The 21,887-nt window shown below is 34.1% G+C and overlaps 1 protein-coding gene across 1 annotated transcript; it reads right to left on the bottom strand.

Moving 5' to 3' along the window:
- Nucleotides 1–575: 575 nt before the first annotated feature.
- Nucleotides 576–18,791, bottom strand: LOC133197529 (uncharacterized). The gene is made up of 5 exons (XM_061333610.1): nt 18,540–18,791; nt 14,330–14,446; nt 12,776–12,830; nt 1,608–1,697; nt 576–690 (listed from the first exon to the last, which is right to left on the bottom strand). The coding sequence occupies exons 1-5, from the start codon at nt 18,769–18,771 to the stop codon at nt 669–671; spliced, it is 516 nt and encodes a 171-aa protein (XP_061189594.1). The 5' UTR covers nt 18,772–18,791; the 3' UTR covers nt 576–668.
- Between the last annotated feature and the right edge of the window lie 3,096 nt (nt 18,792–21,887).

The raw sequence follows: 21,887 nt of genomic DNA, 5'->3' as shown, positions 1-21,887 counted from the left end.
TTCTAGTATTAAAAACACCTGCACATGCAATTTCAACCTTACACACGTACATACATCCCTACAAAAGTTAGAGAGCAGAAACTGAAAATTTATATTTTTTTTTTTAAGTTCAAGAAGGATAACTCTGACAAAAATAATCAGACCATGACCAAATTCATACTTGACCTGCATAGTCCTATGATGTATCCATATGTCAAATTTGAGTTGAATGTGTGCAACTGTTGCCAAGATAATGAACAAAAGTCAATGATGACGGAATCACAGAATGACGGAACAGGGTAACACTATATGCCCCCGGCCAAAAACAGATCTTGGTGCATTGTTGCCAACTCATCCGATTTTGTTGGGTTACACCTGATTTTCGATCCGTTACCCGATTAATTTTTATGACATGCTGGGTCATGCTTTTCATCCGATTTTTGCTGAACAACCCAAAAATCACCCATTTCTGCATTTGGTTTATAATTAATTTGCATGTGTCATTTCCAGTTATCAAGCCAAGCTTGGATCTACGAAAACAATGCCAATGGCTATGTACAGTAGGCTATGTATCGATAAATTATCAGTGCAAGTGATAAAATTATCTGGGAGATGTTTTGACAAATCAAAATTTGAAGTCATTCTAAAATAGCTTCCCATAGAACAAGATCATCATCAAAGCCAGCATATCAAAGAATCTTGGAAAACAACCTGCAATGGATGAAATAAAGTGATCGAGGATAGTATGAGACTAACTGTACATAATATCTAAATTGTTTTTTATGTCTGGAGATAAAAATTATCTTTAAAACCAAGATCTGAACTGGGACATTTCAATGTCCCTGATTTGAATACTTTCAAAATTAGCTGAAACTTTCCTTGTTCTTCCAAACAGCAATGCAGATACTAAAGGGCTTTCAGTATAGTTAAAAAGAAAAATACACAACTACTTTAGGTCAATGCTAAACAATGAAATCAGGGGATTCCTTATCACTTATAATACATGCTTTGAGGCACGACTGATTCAATGAAATAAACCAAATATTTCTGAAGCAAGAAAAAAAGTTGGAAACATGAAAAATTTATGCATATATATGGCCAACTTTAAAATAATGTTTGTTTGCCTTCTCCCGACTCAGGATGAAAAAATTGGGTCAGTAGGTAGGTGAGAAATTTTTTTCTCAGAAAATTTCAATTTTAATGCGGAATTGTCAAAATCTATTTTCAAGAATGCATAAAAAAATATATGCTTCCTGGAGGTTAAAAAAAAGTTTTGAATTAAATTAGGCCATTTTTAGCCAGTTGGCAACCAAACATTTTTGAAACATGGCCTAATATACTAGAAGCTTACCCCAGTGACTCAGATTTAAAAGCAGTTTGAAAATATCACTTCACAAAATGTCTTTAAAGATACTGTGTTTCCTCTGGTGACAATTCCCTTCTAAACTATTTTCAGATCTATCACTTAAATATGTCAAAATGTTAAATCTAATTTGATAATCCATACATTACAGGAAAACGTTGAGACCTATATATCAGACATGTCATTATCTATCTTCTGTGCTGGTATTTCTTACTTGTGTTTTGGATAAAAATGGGCAGACTAAATGTTCAAGCAATACACCTACCCTCCATCTTGCCCTGTCCTATCAATGGATCCAGTTGAATTTGATGAAGTTGAGTTTCCTCCATCAGAAGTACTAACATTTTGTCTTGTGCTAAAAAAGAATTAACAGTGTTATATTTTAATAATCATTATATCACACAGGCATGCATCTATAAAATAATATTATACCAAGGTTCATGCTTTTATAGCAAAACCATTATTTTAAACAATAAACTACTTTCTTTGTTTGTTCATGTAAGAATTTAAAGATTGCAACTATTGCAGATAAAATGCAGGCCACTGCCAAAGCATGATAGTCTGTCAGCTTTTGTTTATTTATCAAAAACTGATGAGTGTGCATTTAAGAAAATCAAGTCAACCTTGGTACACAGATTTCATCAATTTCTCCATAATTTCTTTATGTTTGATGTGCATCTTCTTTTATGATGTTGTAGTTATCAATTGTGTGTGTGTGTGTGTGTGTGTGGGGGGGGGGGGGGGGGGGTATATCGTAAATTTGTCTGGGAACTGCTCATGACACAAATGAACATTCTGATCCTTGTTCATTGACATTATTTTGTTTATGAAAGATGAAAAATGCCAACGCCTACTAAAATATCAAAAATACTACCAGAAATCATTATGTTTATGATAAAACTAGCTGACAAAACTTTTGAATCGGTAATCTTAGTGAGGCACAACACTCAGCAAGTTTGTTACATATGTATTGGGATAAATAAAATAAAATTATAATATACATTATCAATTTAATTTTTTTAAAAACTTTTTTAAAAACTTTATATTAAATTCAAAAACAAAAGGCTTTAACTTGACAGTTGCAATTTTTGTCTATTATCAAATTTCAAACTGAACTTTAAGAAATTAACTCAGTGCCATAGATCATATATTCCCAGGGACAGACATAAATTTTCAGATTCACTTGTATGGAGGGTAATCGTGTTCAAAAATCCAGACTTGTAAGTTTGTAAATCCAAACTTGTAAGTTTGTAAATCCAAACTTGTAATCGTATCAGTTTCATAGTCTACGTATGTAAGTAGGTAATTCCGACATCCTAGCATGTAGTTCCGAACATACAACTGTGTTGACTTTGAGTTTATACTATGAATGTGTGTATTTTTGATTTGTAAACTTTGTTTTCCGGAATTTATATTTTCGCGCTCTGAATAAAACACAAAGACAATTGACAAGTCTACAAATGTAAAGTCTACATGATTGTCGAATTTTGATTATGAAAAACTATGGAGGGGCATCAGTGCCACATTTTTTCCCTTTTTTTATTCTAACTCCTTCTTTTTCCAACGGAAATAATTTATTTAGATTTTATTTCTTTTTTTATTCTAACTTCCAATTCTATATTAATATTTTCACTTGAATTTGTTATTTAATTTTAATTCTAACTTTTTGTTTATATGTTCCAATTTTATTTTATCTTCTTAATTTTTTTTTTTTTTTTTTTTTTGACGATGTGACATGAATCATTACCTGCTTATTCATGGCTTGCGCAGATGTAGAGGGGCTTCGGTTTTAAAGGTCTCAACCGAAAAATTATTCAATTTGACTTTCAATGCCGAAGGAATAGTCATTACCAACACGTATGTTAAATGTCTTACATTTTGCCGGTCGGCACTAGGAACTTAGGACAAGCGAACTCTTACCCTCATATGGCCTACGAGGCTAGCGCCCAACCACTAGGCTACTGTGATCAGTGCCTCAGTTTATTAAGAACCAATGTAACTGCAATGATATTATATTTAAAAAAAAAACAACAACAACCACTCAGTAGATGAAGATCCGTATCAATGGGGGGGGGGGGGGGCTCCAAAAATTTGACAATGAAAAATAAAATAAATATACTGCCCAAACTCCTCCTTCGTGGGAGGCGCAGTTTAGGATATCTTTAACTTTTCAGTAACTTTTTTTTTCAACGCAAGAATTTGCCAGAGTTTAATGATACTGCAAAATAAGGGGGATGGGGGGTGGGGGTGGTTGGGCATACAGCCTATAAATGAATTTTCATATTAAAACAGCTGCAAAAGATTATTCTCCACACAAAAAAGTTGGGAGCCCAACCTTTCGATCCCTCCTACTTTGGACCGGAGATTTGTTAGTGAAAAAAATTTTCTCTGTCCTACTTTAAAACAATAATGTGATGACAATATCAATTTAAAAATACCTGATATTTGTGTACCATAAGCGGGCAATCAAAAATGGCGGTCATATTTATCATATTTGAAACATCTTGCACCAGGGCCATAAAACTTAGACGGGCTCATTTTTGATCACAGTCTCACATTTAACAAAGGAATTAATAGTAAGTAGAAAAGAGAGACAGGGATCAAAAGTGAGCTCATCTAAGTTTTATGGCCCCGAACCAGGTCCGTATATAGCAAGTGGGGTGAGGGTGCCAGTATATACTATACCAATAAAAAAAGCAATTTCTGATTGTGCCCCCTCAATAATTTTGTCGGTAAATACATAAGAAAAGAAATAAGGCTAATTCATCGTTGTGCTCCCTCAACAGGAATGTTTCATTTTTTTTGGGGGGGGGGGGGAGCTTAACAAGAAATTTTTGTTTTGTGCCCACTGCTCCACCCCACCTCCACCAAATGAAAATAAGAAATAAAAAATAAAGAATTTAATTTGGAAAACAAAAAGTTAGAATAAAAAAGAAAATAAGACCATTAAAAATAATTGTGGCACTGATGACCCTCCATAGGTTCTCATTATCAAAATTCGACAGTCATGTAGACTTTACATTTGTAGACTTGTCAATTGCCTTTGTGTTTTATTCACATCGCGGAAATATAAATTCCGGAAAACAAAGTTTACAACATCAAAAATACACACATTCATAGTATAAACTCATTAGACAAAGTCAACACAGTTGTATTTTCGGAACTACATGCTAGGATGTAGGAATTACCTACTTACATATGTATAATATGAAACTGATACGATTACAGGTTTGGATTTACAAACTTACAAGTTTGGATTTACAAACTTACAAGTCTGGATTTTTGAACACGATTACCCTCCATACACTTGCCCTTCGGGCAAGTAATCTCAAACTTTGACTTGCCCAAATGCAAAACTTGATTGTCCAAATTAACAAAAAAGAAAATAATTTGTTACTGTTTATGTTTATATGATAAGAAAAAGTGTGACCAGATACACTACTGTCTATTTGGCAAGTTGAGCTACTAGAAAATAAATTCCCATACTATATGTTTGTACATGAATGTTTACCACTGTCCTTGTCAATTTAAATTTAACCTGTAAACACACATTTCCATGCAGCAATACCCCCCTAGCCAATCTCCAGGTTTCCTTTATAATAAAATTCATATTTGTTAGAAATTATTTTCAGTAGGATCCTTTTCATCCTCACAATGTCAAGGTTTTGTGATTTCAGAACTCCACACAAACCCTTGACATAAGTCATTATTTAAAAGTTGGGCTTGTGGTTACACATGACATAATGGGTAATTATAAACTAACCAATGAGAATATATTTATCAAATTGCCTAACTCCAGAGTATATCTCTTGTGATTGTAAGGAGGACAATGTTCAAAAAATTAATCCCCGATGTTTTATTTAAAGTAACTAGTCACAAATCCTACAATATTGACATTTTCCATTTTAAAGACGAGTCATATTATTTGCTTACAAAACTAACCTACAATAAAAGCTGTTTTCTGATTGGTTCCAGTCCTACACCAGGAACAAATGAAATTTTTTTCACTATATAATCAATAGAGCCCCCCCCCCCCCCCTAACATCAGAACCCCTGACCCAGGGGCCATGAATTTCACAATTTTGGAAAAAGCATCATTGCTTGTCATAACCATGCACTTAGTTTGTTTAAATAATATCCAGGAGCAGAGAAGAAGATTTTGAAAGAATTAATGCATTTTCACTGTCTATATAATCAATAGAGCCCCCCCCCCCCCCCCCCCAACACCAGAACCCCTGACCCAGGGGCCATGAATTTCACGATTTTGGAAATGGCATCAATGCTTGTTATAACCATGCATTTAGTTTGTTTAAATAATACCCAGGAGCAGAGAAGAAGATTTTAAAGAATTAATGCATTTTCACTATATAATCAATAGAGCCCCCCCCCCCCCCCCCCCAACACCAGAACCCTTGACCAAGGGGCCATGAATTTCACAATTTTGGAATAGGCATCAATGCTTTTTATAACCATGCACTTAGTTTGTTTAAATAATACCCAGGAGCAGAGAAGAAGATTTTAAAGAATTAATGCATTTTCACTATATAATCAATAGAGCCCCCCCCCCCCCAACACCAGAACCCTTGACCCAGGGGCCATGAATTTCACAATTTTGGAAAAGGCATCAATGCTTGTCATAACCATGCACTTAGTTTGTTTAAATAATACCCAGGAGAAGAGAAGATTTTGAAAGAATTAATGCATTTTCACTATATAATCAATAGAGCCCCCCCCCCAACACCAGAACCCCTGACCAAGGGGCCATGAATTTCACAATTTTGGAATAGGCATCAATGCTTGTTATAACCATGCACTTAGTTTGTTTAAATAATACCCAGGAGCAGAGAAGAAGATTTTCAAAGAATTAAATGCATTTTCACTATATAATCAATAGAGCCCCGCCCTAGCACCAGAACCCCTAACCCTGGGGCCATGAATTTAACAATTTAGGTAGAGGGCCTAATGCTTATTACAATCATGCCAACAGTTTGACTGCTTGATGTCCAGGAGTAAAGAAGAAGATTTTTAAAGATTGCATCAATTTTGGTGGTTTTAGCCCCACCCCTGGGGCCCCAGGGGGGCAGGGACCATGAAATTCACAATTTGCGATTCCCTTCACCCAAAGAAGCTATATGCCAAAAATGGTTGAAATTGGTTGAGCGGTTCTAGAGAAGAAGTTGAAAATGTTCAAAAGTTAACGCACGACGGACAAAAACGGATAGCAATAGGTCACCTGAGTGACTCAGGTGACCTAAAAACTAATGTAATCTAGATAACAATATACATTTCTATCAGAAAAATCCACTTGCCCCATCCAACAAGTGTGTTAACAGTTTCACTTGCCTGAACTAAGAATTTACTTTCCCTGGGCAATCAGACAACCATTAATGTTAATCCATGATTCCCCATGGGACAATGGCATTACTCATCTGTTGTGTGATGAACTTGTTAAGTCTTAATTATCATACTTGTAGTACAATATTATTGCATATTTATATCATTATTGAGAAACAAAAGAATTGTTTTTAAAATGTTGCAATTAGCTGCACATCATGAAAAAATTTCAAAGGTCATACATTTGTATGGATTACCTCTCTTAAGAGGTCCAAGGGCCTTAACAGTCACCTGTGTATAAAACAACAATATTAAGGATCCATAGAAGGATATAATAAAATAAACTGATAGATGAAGCAATGTTGCCCAAAAGCAAGAGAAATAAGATGATCAGGGATCAACAAAATAATTAGTACTCAGTAACCACAAGCGGATTTAGAGGAGGCCTCCCATTCCCCCTTTATGATCAAAAATATACATAAGATTAATAAATCAATTTTTTGGCGTGAGATATTGCATTAATTATGCCTGAAATATAGCTAAAATAAGTCAAAAACACTATTCCAAAAAACTCCTATAACCTGAGAGTTTCTGGGGGCTTTGCCCCCTGGATCCCACTCCAACTCAAAACTGGTTGCCCCCCTTCCTTTTCAAGAATCCTGGATCCACCACTGGTAATAATCTTACATTAGATCTGCTTCCCCCATTTGTCACTATTACTATGCAGACTAAACAAAACAATAGTACATAAGCACTATTACTAATCTCATCGCATTCCCTCTCACATTGGTATCTCTTTGTCTTTAAAGAACATTTAATAAGACATGTTATTTTTGTCTAATTTTATTTATTATTATTTATAAGTCTATCTGACCATTAAAACTATGAAAGCACTTTTTTTTACTATACAATAAAATTCTTGTATAATTCTCTTATTCTTTTCAATTGCATTATTCACCGGAAGACTTAGAGGTGGTTAAATCTGTACCAAAATCTATAAATAGAAAATATACATGAATATCAATGATATGCAAATGACAAATTGAAAGCAAATTTGACAGAGAAAAGTATAAAAAGCAAGATGTGTTTGTGAAACACTGATGCCCCCATATGGCAACTTATAGCAAAGGTTGAACTTTCTCAACTGCAAATCAAATATGTTGGTACCCACAGTAAGGTTTTGTCTCAAGAAATATACCTGTGAAATATGAAAGCCCGAGCAGCAACCATTGAAGAGATATGGAAAAGGTTAAAGTTTTTCAAAAGTAAGTCAAACATCAAGGTCAAGGTCAAATGGTCAAAATTAATGGAACCCAAGGAAAGGCTTTCTCCCAAGAAATACACATGTGAAATATGAAAGCCGTAGCACCAATCATTCAAAAGTTATGGCCAAGGTTAACAGTCAGGGGTGAGACTGAAATCCGTCATTTTTAAAATGACGATTTTTAGTCATAAAATAAAATTTTTATTATGACTTAAACTCGTCATTTTTAAGAAAACAACGAAAAACAGTCATAAAAATTCAGAGTATTTCTAGAATACCGAGTTACCTCTCTTTGAAAAATGTTAGATCCACCAACCGAAAAAAGGACAAAAAACATTGTAAACAAACTTCATTTCTCTAATACAGTTGACTACAATACTGGTTATGTTGACAGTACAAATTTCCCAAGCAAAAATAAGAGTGGAAGAGTTATTTGTCAATTTATTTGCATTAAATAGGAAAGAAGACGAAAATGACGATATTCTGTCTTTTTTCAAAATGGAGGGTCTGGGCGCACTGAAATATCTTGCTTATTTTAAGGGGCGCACTACTTTTTTATGGCTTTAACTTTTTGTCGAGACTTTTCTCTACAAGTATGTATTCTTCCAGACGGTGTACTATATGTTTTTATAGGGCTAAAAGCCATGTAAAAATGGCGAATTAGTTCTACCAAAATTCGACATTTTACCGCTAAATAATAACTCTCACCTTCCATGTTGATGTTCTAACGCACGTGGTCGGCAGTAATTAGTGACCCAGATGAAATGAAACTTGTGTAAACACTCTTCTTTCAGCGGTGAATTCAAATTTTGCTTTTATGTAACCAGGATAGAAGAATTAAGTCGAAAAACAAAATATGATGATAGTAAGTCATCTTGACAAAAATGACGAAAATACATAGTTAGTTAATATGACGATTATCCATCATTTTTCAGAAATGACGGATTTCAGTCTCACCCCTGACTGGTTAATGTTTTTCGAAAGTAGGTCAAACTCCAAGGTCAATGTATTACAATTGTTGGTATTTAAAGAAAGGTCTTGTCACAAGGAACAGACATGATGAATATGAAAGCCTTAGCACCAACTGTTTAAAAGTTATGGCCTAGGTTAAAGTTTTCCAAAAGTAGGTCATACTCCAAGGTCAAGGTCAAAGGGTTTAAGTTGTTGGTTTCAAAGGAAAGACTTGTCACAAGAATTGCATATGTGAAGTAAGAAAGCATTAACACCAACTGTTCAAAAGTTATGGCCAAGGTTAAAGTTTTTCAAAATTAGGTCAAACTCCTAGGTCAAGGTCAAAGGGTCTAAGTTTTGGTATCCAAGGAAGGTCTTGTCACAAGGATTGCACAGGTGAAGTATGAAAGCACTAGCACCAACAGTTCAAAAGTTATGGCCAATGTTAAAGTTTTTTTAAAAGTAGGTCAAATTTCTAGGTCAATATCAAGGGTCAAAAATGTTGCTATATAAAGGAATGTCTTGTTACAAGGATTACACATGTGAAATATGAAAGCCCTAGTACCAATTGTTCAAAAGTTCTGGCCAAGGTTAAGGTTCTGCAAAATTTTGAAAAACTGGGTCAAACTCCAAGGTCAAGGTCAGAAGGTCAAATATGATGGTACCCAAAGAAAGGTCTTGTCACAAGGAATACACCATCCTCACAAGCCAGGGGTCCTGAGTCAACATGTTGCCATTGGACCCCTGACATATTTCATTCAATATTTGTGGGCTGACTGTAGCGACGTCTTTCGGAAAAATTACAAATCTTGATTGTTTTTCTTATCTCTCAACCAATCACATTAAGCCATTCTATGATAAACAACTTGTAACACATGCATTTGAGGTGTCAACTGAATCCTTATCTAACTTTTTATGAAAGCTTTAATTTGATTGGTGCTTCTCAATGAGAGAAGCAAGCCCACAAATATTGAATGAAATATGCCAGGGGTCCAACGGCAACGTGTTGACTCAGGACCCCTGGCTTGCGAGGATGGGAATACACATGTGAAATATGAAAACCTTAGTTCTAACCAATCAAAAGTTAAGGGGAATGTTAAAGTTTTTGTGGACAAAGACAAAAAAGACAGACAGAGAGACAGACAGGGCAAAACTATATACCCCCCAATCTTTGATATGGCGGCATAAAAATTCATAAAAAATGTTGGTTCAAAAGATCTGGTTGGAAGAGTTATCTTTCTTATATATGGTATATATGGTAGGGCCCTGGAAATTATACTATTTATAGACATCTTCATCTAGTTACACTAGTACTTTTATGTGATAAATTTTCATTTCTGATCCTAAAATATTGTCAACTTAAAGTGTAAATATTCATTTCAATATATAATTCCTAGATGACATTGATTACAACTCTGTGGTATTCAGATGACTTCAATAATTCATGTTAATATATATATATATTTCCATTTCTATTTGTTTTCTCTGTGATAACCCTTTGATAGTTAGGGGAGTTGATTTCTTGATCATTCCACTGGAATGCAAATTTCGCCAAGCGAAAGGTCAGGAGATAAGAAGGCCTATAATATGCATGTAATTCTCGTACGGCTGTCTTTGTGTCTGACTCTAAGGAAATCTAATATGCATGTAATTCTCGTGCGGCTGTCTTTGTGTTTGACGTCAGTGGGCAGGGACTATTGAAATTGACATGTGAAGCCTCGTGTAATTTAAATCTATTAGTCTACATTTTTAAAATCTAAATTTACAATTTTATTTCACAATGAAATGGAAATATAAGGAATCACTGTCTAGTTAGTAGAGTATGCCAGGGACATCAACGATGGTTGGAAACGTGGGATAATTTATGCATAACGGGCTTCACCCGTTATGCAAATTATCCCACGTTTCCAACCATCGTTGATGCCCTGGCATACTCTACTAACTAGACAGTGATTCCTTAAATGAAATACGCAGTACAGTTAAGGTGCCAAATGGAAATATCGGTGAATTTTTTAGATAGAAAATACATTCTTTACAAGGATGGGCGTTTCTTTTTAGGACTTTACTATTATCGGACAAATGCAATGTGGTTGAAAACTACATGTTGAGGACATTTAGATTTCTTATTTAGACTTGTCACGTGATGTGGCAGTCACGTGATTTTAGCAAATATACCTGAAGTATTGAGGTCATCTATGAATTCTAATATTGCAAGGGCATAACCAAGTTAAAAATCTAAGTTTAACATATAATTATTTTCAACACTCTTTGTAGTTTGTGAAAAGTGCTGCGAACCTATATAGATTCTACTATCTAATTGCTAAAATTACATCTGTTAGACCGTATGTTGAATATTTTGCTGGTCAAGTACATTAAATATAGATATAATTAATTCATTTGCAGGATTTCAACATGTTCGCAGCACTTTTCAAATATCTTCATACTTCTTGAGTTTATGTGTAAAAGCTTGTCATAATTCATTGAGGGTATGCCCTTGCAATATATCGATTTATTATGACCCTTCTATTACCCTTCAATGAATCTGCATACAAATATACGACAGAATCGCTTGTCTAGGGAATGTACGGGAAGTGTATGAATAAAATCATAAAATAGACATCGGATCCAAGTTAATGGCCTCTTATATATCTACAATTTATATTTTATTTAAATACAAAATACATTTTTCATTGTATAAATATAACTTGATCCGCCTCTCACTGCATACAAACTGCGTCAAATTTTACGATATGACATCACATTGACAAGTGCATTGCGATCAGTGAATTGTTTATACATTGCTGTGTGGGATTTAACCAAAGACAATAATGCATGCACTAGTTAGTATTGATGTAGTTTAAAGCTATTCAACACTTGAAAATAGCAAATCATTTCATTTTGTGGAAATTTGAAGAACTTATATTTTTGTGTGATGTCATAGTAAGCATTTCCCGTATAAATTAGGCCCCGCCTCCTTACTGCAGCCTTAGCTGTGCTGCATAGATGAAGATGTCTATAAATAGTATAAATGAATAGGAATGATCATGTCCAGTATCAGTTCTTGGTGTGACGGTGTTTTTGGATTTGCCTAAAGAAAGTGAAGTTAAAACTGACAAGTATACATATACAATAAATATATTAAAACATTTATCTCCCCGATGATTATAACAGTAAACTGAATAGAATAGATTGAGCATATCGTAAATGTATAAAGAAATAATAATCTTACCTTCATTATACTTTCATGCTTGTACAAATGGCCATGTTGAATGGCTCAAACTGAGACAATCCAGGATCACAATCGACATACATACTTGCCAACCTCCAACATGTAAAAATCTGGCCACGATCAGATTTGGAAAGTAAAAAATCTGGTCATAACGCGTAACGACATTCACGACATATCTACCACGATTAAAGTATATAATGTGTAACATATTTTATCTCCTATCACAGAACACTGAACACACAGAACGGTTACTAACCAGTTATTTACATACTAGTTATTTCAGCACTTTATTCTGCATCAATATTACCAGCTTTTAAAAGACGTATATATATTAAAAACTAGAGTTCTATTTTGTGGGTTCCTGCTGGATTTGCTACAAAAAAAATTCACGTTTTCACCAGAAGAACCAACTTTGATTAGGGAGGACTCAAAGGTACTTAATGGGAATGGACCTGACCCAAAAACCTTTTGTTGATGAGTTTAATCATTTAGGAATTGTAGTTCAGATGCACAATTCGAAACCTTTCTGTTAATGTGCATCATTACATGTACCTTCCATGCAAGTTGGGTACAAGTAAGGCTTATAGTTACTTGTTAATGGACCTGCTCTAAAAACTTAAACCAGGAACTCTGTCAAAGTGAGCAAAAATATTACCTTGTTTGTAGGATTGACATAGTTGTCATTTCTTTCTTTACATAACAGGCAGCATCTGCAATTAAGTTCATACTATAAATTGAAAACCTCAGAATTTTGACAAACCTTAATACATGTAATCAAAAACAAATACAGTATTTATTTCCAACCAGAAGTTTCTCATGAAAATGTAGTTTTACTGCTTTGCACTTAGTAAAAAATATATAGAGGGGTTAGGAGTGTAATGATACACTAGGGTGTATCATGATATTTTATTTTCACATGTTGTAATGAGTTTCATCATTGGATCGTTTGTCATCACATGTCAAAATATAGAAATTCAAATAGACTGGATCTTTCTTAATATAAACATAAAACAAGAGATGTTTGTGAAACACTTATGCCCCCCCCTCCCTTGGACATACATTATAGGGCTCACACGCCTTTATTATGGGCAGTATACATTATGGGCAGTGTACATGGAAATGAAATTGACCTTTTGAACTGAAAATCAATAGGGGTAATCTACCGGTACTATCTGAGATGCATCAACCAAAAATAGTCTTCTACATCACATCTTTGGCAAAAACACATTTCTCATGATAGATCAGTAATTTTAAATTTGTTCAACCATTGCAGAAATAATGTAGGGAAAGCAAGTAATTGGAATTTTTCTAAGTCCAAGGGGCATAACTCTGTCAAAAATTGCTCGATCATACCCAAAACATAACTTGACCTAGATATTCTTACCATAAATCTGTATACCAAATTTCATTTCAGTATGTGCAACCTCTGTGAAGAAAATAAACGGAAACTGTTGGTGGACCGACAGACAGACAGCAGCAAACATGGCAAAGCAATATGCCCTCCCTTCTTTGAAGGGGGGCATAAAAATTCGGATAGACCTGTACTTTCTAATAATAGATAAGGGAAGTTTTGTTACATGTAAAAATGAACCTGATTTGCAGGCATATGTCATTAAACCAATCAAAATTCTTTTCCAGTTATTGTGGTTAATCAGCCAATACTTGGATTGACCGGAACTTTCTAAAAATAGATTTTTTCCTTTACAGTTTGACAATCTTCCTTTAAAAAATAATGAAATAAATGTATCCATTGTCGAAAATAAAATATAGCAAATGTAACTCTTTCATTCAGAGAATCCATAGATATATATCAACTTCACAAAAAAGCATATGGTATCAGCCTCGCATGCTTGACCTCATGAAAGGGCTATATTTGCATATCATGATACACCAGGAATGTTTCATGATACGTATCATGATATTTCACCTTTTACATTTTACTATGTTATCATTACTGTTTATTATTTTTCAATACTACAGGGATTAATTCACATCTTTTATCCTAACAAATTACATGTATGATCATAGGTAGTTTCATTACATTTCAAAACAGCTACACAATTTGTATAAAAAAATTATGAAAAATTGTGATTCATCGCAAATGTTTTGTGATAAAAACTCAGCTAGTATATCACAATTTATCAAGCATGCTTTTAAACCATATTGTTACACCCCTAAAAGTTTCTCTATCAGAAGAAAGTCAACTTACATCTTGCATTATCTGCTGAGTTGTATTCTGATGGTGCACAGGTTAAACCGGAAGTTGAATCACAGTCTCTCTCATCAACATTTCCACTTCCATATGTATTGAAATATGCACATTTGCCTGTACAAATTCAAATAGGAAGCTTGAGACAAAAATACTTTTTCTTCTAGCTTTCATGTTTCTTGGAATTGATAAATGAAATTAGAAGGCATATATCTGATATGCCTATAGTTCTTTCAACAGCTACATGTACCTAGTAATAACTGAAATATCTTTAAATGCATGACAGTTAAGTTACATGCACATAGGTATTAAGAATGTATCACTTTTTCAAATGAGGGTCAACAAGTTCAGCATTTGGAATAACAAGAAGTCTCTGTCGAGACTGTAGCTCTACTGGTTTGTACTTATAACAATTAAGGAAGAGAAAAGTAGCACTCACTTAGACTTGAAACTTTGCAACGGCAATAAATAAATAGTAAGCCTTGTTTTTACTCTCTTTTTGTGGCAAGATGAATTGCAATCAGACTATAACTGTAGAAGGAGTAGCCATTTAAAAGAATTTTAGAGAAATTTCAATTTTAGTTACTATGGCAACATTATTCATCAAAATCAAAAAATCAATTAAGACAATTATGTATCTCAGTGTAGTCTACTTGCATGCCAAGTTATATTAAAATCAGACCAAACTGTAGGCAAAGTAATGATTTGAAAGTATATCAAAGAAATTCAATTTTTGGTAACCATGGCAACACTTCACCAAAATCAAAAAATTGATATACAGAATTATGTATTTCAGTGTAATCTACTTGTGTGCCAAGTTATATTGAAATCAGGCCAAAACTGTAGGAGGCGTAGCATTTTGAATGTATTTCACAGAAATTTCTATTTTTAGTAACCATGGCAGCACTGTTCACCGATATTAAAAACCAATATACAGAATAATGTATCTTAGTGTAGTCTACTTGTGTGCCATGTTATATTGAAATCAGACCAAAACTGTAGGAAGAGTAGCATTTTGAAAGTACTTCACAGAAATTTCTATTTTTAGTAACCATGGTAACACCGTTCATTGAAATCAAAAACCGATATACAGAATCATGTATCTTAGTGTAGTCTACTTGTGTGCCAAGTTATATTGAAATCAGACCAAAACTGTAGGAGGAGTAGCATTTTGAATGTATTTCACAGAAATTTCTATTTTTAGTAACCATGGCAACAACGTTCATCGAAATCAAAAACCGATACAAAGAATAATGTATCTTAGTGTAGTATACTTTTGTGCCAAGTTATACTGAAATCAGACCAAGACTGTAGGAAGAGTAGCATTTTAAAACATAGGTAATCAAAGATTACGAAGCTCACCTCGACGAATGTTATCTTTAAGCAAGGCAAATTTCACATATTTTTTTTTATTTAGTGTACATCCCAAGATCAATGTCCATGCAAGTTTGGTTTAAGTACGACTTATAGTTACTTGGAAATAGACCTCTTCAAAAAACGTTTATCCTGTTTACTAATCAAGAAAATTTTGTTCAGTTCCAACATCCAAAGTAAGTCTGGAAGTTTTCATCCTTAGATGCACCATCTATGCAAGTTTAATCATAACAGGCCATAATGTTATATAGCTACTCCAAACTAGAACTGTCCAAAAGGGACAAATACCCCCCCCCCCCCCCCCCCCCCGGGTTTTTCAGAGGTGCCAAATCACTAATATTTTATGGATCTAAGAGGTGTTCACATGCAATTTTCTGACAAACATTTAGAGTGAAAAAATAATTGCTCATTATATTTTTTTTTAATGAATGAAAACAAGGAACAACCTAATAAAACATCAATACCAATACATTGTAATTTCATTGTTTTTTTTAATACATTGAAAAAATAAATTGCAACCATCTGTCATCTTTTTGAGACATGACACTCTGCAAATTGATCGTTGAAAAAAAAAATCAATTAATTACAAAATCAAATTAATCTTGATAACTTTATATCAAATTCATTTTAAAAATGAAAGGCTGGTCATCCAGTAACTATGTACTATGACAGACAATAAATTACAACAAAGAGAATTAAAGAACAGAGATCTTTAAATTCCCAGGAGATATAGATAACACCTGCTTGATCAGAGATGCTCTAACAGCTTCCCACACTGAACTCATTAATTTTTCTTTAACTGGATGATGTCCACTCATTACTCCCAAGGGACAAACGGATTTACACTATCTGATGTGTAATGTAAAAATTGTTTTTAATACTTGGTGATTTTTTTTTGTTTTAAGGAATAGTTTTAAGCTGTAGTTCACATTTTTTGTACAGATGTTCTAGATTCTATGTCTCAAACCTTAGAAATAAACCCAAAATGACTAAGTCAATAAAAATGAAAAAAAAAAAAAAAAAACCCTGTAAAATGCAGAAAAATTATCAAATAATGTTGAAAATATCAGGTGTACATCTTCATATGGTAAATAATGAGTGTACGAATTTTCATACAATTCTATGAAATAGCCTTTGAGAAAAGGTCAGGACAAAATCACATAATAAAAATGAAAAAAAAAAATGCAGAAAAATTATTCAATCATGATGAAAATAACAGGTGCACACCTTCATATGGTGAATAATAAGTGTACAAATTTTCAGACAAATCTATGCAATAGTTTCCGAGAAACGCTCTGGACAAAATCTCGTCTACAGACAGACGGACAGACAGGCGGACATGGTGATTCCAATATACCCCCCCTAAACTTCGTTTGCGGGGGGTATAAAAAATTATCCTGGTCACTCATCTGGAAAATGCAGGTCAGATTCAGAATCCAAAGCAAGTCTGGAAGTGACCATCCCTAGCTACATCATCCATGCTAATTTGGTTAAAATATAGCTAAAATTCACTCGTGGAAAATCTAGGTCGAATCCAGCATCCGAAGCAAGTGTGGTAGTGTCCATCCCTAGATGCATCATCCATGCAAGTTTGTTCAAGGTAGAGCTTATAGTTACTTCGGAATGGACCTGCTCCAAAAACTTTAACCTGGTCACTCATCCGGAAAATCTAGGTCAGATCCAGCATCCGAAGCAAGTGTGGTAGTGTCCATCCCTAGATCGATCATCCATGCAAGTTTGGTCCAGGTAGGGCTTATAATTACTTGGGAATGGACCTGCTCCAAAAACTTTAACCTAGTCACTCAACTGGAAAATCTAGGTCTGATCCAGCATCTGAAGCAAGTGTGGTAGTATCCATCCCTAGATCCATCATCCATGCAAGTTTGGTCCAGGTAGGGCTAACAGTTACTTGGGAATGGACCTGCTCCAAAAACTTTAACCTGGTCACTCATCTGGAAAATCTAGGTCAGATCCAGCATCCGAAGCAAGTGTGGTAGTGTCCATCCCTAGATCCATCATCCATGCAAGTTTGGTCCAGGTAGGGTTTATAGTTACTTGGGAATGGACCTGCTCCAAAAACTTTAACCTGGTCACTCACTGGAAAATCTAGGTCAGATCCAGCATCCGAAGCAAGTGTGGTAGTGTCCATCCCTAAATCCATCATCCATGCAAGTTTGGTCCAGGTAGGGCTTATAGTTACTTGGGAATGGACTTGCTCCTAAAACTTTAACTGGGACGCCGACGCTGGGGGTATAGCATAAGCTCATCTCGACTTCGTCGAGGTGAGCTTAAAGTTGTTTACAGACAGACAGACAGCTAGACAGACAGATGGACGGACGACGGACAACTTACTATTGCATAAGCTCTTCTGGTCTCTGACCAGTAGAGCTAAAAATCGGCATTAGAGATGGAGTAACTTTGCACATCTACCAAAAGTTAAAGAATGAAAGAGAAAATTTCATAATATACATTTATTGACTTGGTTCAAGGGCAAAATGCATTTTGCCGGACCCAAGAACCAAACTGTTTGCCTGAAGTTTGGTTCAAGGGGTTGGCAAAATGCATTTTGCCTGAGAACACAGTCAATCTTTTATTATACCTTTACTTTTTTGACATATCAGCAGCCGATTTCCATAATGTAAATTTCGTTTACCCGCACTGCAGTTTAAACTGCCCATTGTGTGAAGACATCAATTTTTTTGGACCGCTCAGTACATTGAAAATGTTAAGACTTTTTTTCAGTATAGACTTGTATAGGAATTTTTAAAGGTATAACAAGATCTGCTATTGACATAGTGTCATATACCACAGACTAAAACATCAAAATCATTTCTACCTTTTGGAATCCACTTCCACTCTCTGCAAACTTCATACTCTGTGGTGTAATTCCCATTCAATAGGCAGTGATACTGCTCATTCTGGTCAGTACAGGTTAGACGATTCTGGTAATTAGGTAGTTTGACTATCTCCAGACAAGTGGTGTCCTGTACTTTTCTGTATGGTTGATCAATACAAAACCCTTCATGTAATACCAGAAGTATCCCCCATAATTTTATCCAGATTACCATACTTGTATTTTCACTCTGTGTAAGGGCTTCTTTCTATCACAAAGAAAAAAAATTGAAAGATCAAGGTCTAACACTTAAGATTTCATTTCACAGCAATAATAATAAATTATCTACATGTATTACATAATGTGGTAATATAGCAGGATGATATTAAAGCAGAAAATTGTGTGGTTCTAGCTGATGGATCTTTTTTCTATATTATAGTCATCCTGAGTGTGTCTTCAAAGTTGTATACTATCGCCAGAGAACTAGGAAAAATTGTGTTCTAGCTGGTTCATAAAAAATCTGTCACTATATAATTAATATCTACCCTTTTGGCTGTAATTTTTTCTTGAGTAGAACTTATTTTCAAAGTACCATTAAATCTCTAGAAAGAATTCAGTCCCTATATTACAAATCCTAATGTTGCATGTGTAGTGCATTCATTAATAATGTGCATGCCTAACTTCTAGATTAATTTAGTTGGAAAAAAAAATGTCCAAGTGTAGATCGTTTGACCACCACAAAATAATAGGTATATTTGAAAGAAAATATATTATAATTTGACTTTTTTCTTCTCTCACTGAAATTGCAATTAGGTAGGGTGTCATGATAGTAATACAACATAAAATGATTGAGATTTAACAATATTAATAATGATACTAATTAAAATTCAGCCGATTAAATTTATTAAGGAAATATTCAATGAAAATGAAAACAAAAAAAGTATGCTTTATGTTTGTTTCAAAGATTAATTTATGTGAATACAAATAAAGATTTTAACAGCAAGTTCTAAGATGTCATCAAGGTCAAATATTAACACAGAAATATATATTGATTACACAACAACCAATCAAATACAGTAGACAAAATTCTCTAGTTCTGGAGAAGAAGTCTAGAAAATGAAAAGTTAACAGATAAATGACAGGCACCAGTTGACAGACAGATGCTGGATACTCTTCAATCAGAAAAGTTCAATTGAGCCTTCACCTTTAATGAACTTTTGAGCTCGAATACTGTTCGTTATCTCCATACATTTCATGAGCTAAAAGTGGAACTGCTCCAAAAAATTTAATCTAGCATTCATCTGGAAAAATGTGTGAGATGTGGCACTCATAGTAAGTATATATGCACCATTTATGAGACTACTTTGGTCCAGAAGGGCTTGAAGTTTAGGTCATAATAAAAAAAGAGGCCCATGGGCCACAATGATCACTTGAATATGGAGAGAACTAATATAGGCCATTTTTGCCTGTTGTTCAATTCATGTTCATTGTAAATACATGTACTTCTTTGTATATCATGAATAAAATAATTCTTAAATTAATGATCACCTGAGTAACTTTGACCCTCCTGTTTTATCAGCAGATTATTTTCCCTATATATTCAATGTAAAACTTTAGATCAATAGATGTAGACGAGGCCCATGGGCCCCAATGCTCACATGAGTAACTGTGGCCCCTCTTGTTCATTAGCAGATTCTTTTTCCTGTATGTTCCCATGTAAAATTTGATCACCCACTGTAGTCCCAGCCTATTCTCAGAGGTTACGATTTGAACAAACTTGAATCTACACTATCTAAGGATACTTTTTTATAAATATGACTAATCATGACTTTGCTGTTCTGGAAAAAAAGTTTTAAAGATTTTTTACTATGTAAAACTTTTATTTCCCATTGTGGCCACTCAGGGGTCATGATTTGAACAAACTTGAATATACACCTAACCTGTGGATGCTTCCATATAAATGTGACTGATCATGGCTTTGCTGTTCTTGAGAAGAAGATTTTTAAAGTTTTTTTCCCTATGCATTTGTATGTAAAACTTCAATTGCCCATTATCATTTCACCCTTTCCCTGGGGTCAAGATTTGAGCAAACCTGAACATACACTACCTGTGGATACTTACATTTATTACATTTTCAACAGTGAAATACTGTGATTTATTCATTGAATAAAAGTGATATTCTCTCACAGTGTGAAAGGATATCAAAGTAAGTAAAATATAATTTCTGGCCTGTACCATGACTGAGATAGAAACTAAACCATCTTGACAGAGATTAAAACTGCCAATTTCTCCCCAAATATGTTGCTAAAATCCATGTTACAATGTTTGCAATCTCACAACTGCCAAGCTATGACTTCTCAACTGCTACAACTATGACGCCACATTCTATGACACTCTGTTAAGAAAAGACAGGGGCAAAGGGAAAAATCAAAGAAAATGTAATAAACAGAAAATTCAATGTTTTGTAGTTGGATATGGAATTTATTTCACTCGTGAGACATGATTTTTTGATATTTTTCACTCGTGCTTCACTCTCGTGAAAATATAAAAAATCCTGTCCCACTCGTGAAATAAATTCCATATCCAACTACAAAACATTGAATATCCTCTATATATCCCCTACTATCCAAACTCCATCACCATAAGTGGAAAACACGCCAGGGTACTCTCTGAATTATTTTTGGATATATTTCTTGTTTGCTGCACTTAGTAATGAACTTTAAACATTGTTTTCAGAACTATTTTTAAAATTTCAGTTACTGGGCTTATACAAAACTACTATAAATAGAACGCTTATCATATCCGTGTACATTACGTCCAATGAACCCTAACTCCGTCACCAAGGCCCTCTACAAAATGTCAATGTATTAATTAGAAATTTTTTTCCAATTTAGTTTTTTTCCTCTCTTCATCTTAAAATTGTAAACATAGAAAATTAGTTTTGAAGATTTAAAATATTATTTAATCATATTTTAGGAAAAGTGTCAACAACAGAAAAAATAATGTTAATATAACATATTTCAAATGTAATAATGTTGTGCTACATTTATCTCCAACATGTAGCGTATTAGGGCAAATCGAGATGAAAAATAAAATATTTTTAGCCCTTTTCAATATGGTATGTCATATTAATCCTTTGGCAAAGACCTTCATAAATATGACTGATATGTAAAAATGATGTCGGAGGTATCAATGGAATAGCATATAAAGGAAAAAGTGCTTACTGATTTCACATAAATCATGATAGATACTGACAATAGATTAGAGCTGAAACGAATGTTTGAATATTGGCGAATGAATAGTAAACATGGTAAATGATGAATATTTGAATGGAAATTTAGCATTCGAATA

This window comes from Saccostrea echinata, unplaced genomic scaffold (assembly GCF_033153115.1).
Source record: "Saccostrea echinata isolate AGI-Se365-2 ecotype Australia unplaced genomic scaffold, CSIRO_AGI_Sech_v1 ptg000030l, whole genome shotgun sequence".
Classification (NCBI taxonomy): Eukaryota; Metazoa; Mollusca; class Bivalvia; order Ostreida; family Ostreidae; genus Saccostrea; species Saccostrea echinata.
Note: the sequence above shows the minus strand (reverse complement) of the source record. Positions and strands in the feature narration are given on the sequence as shown.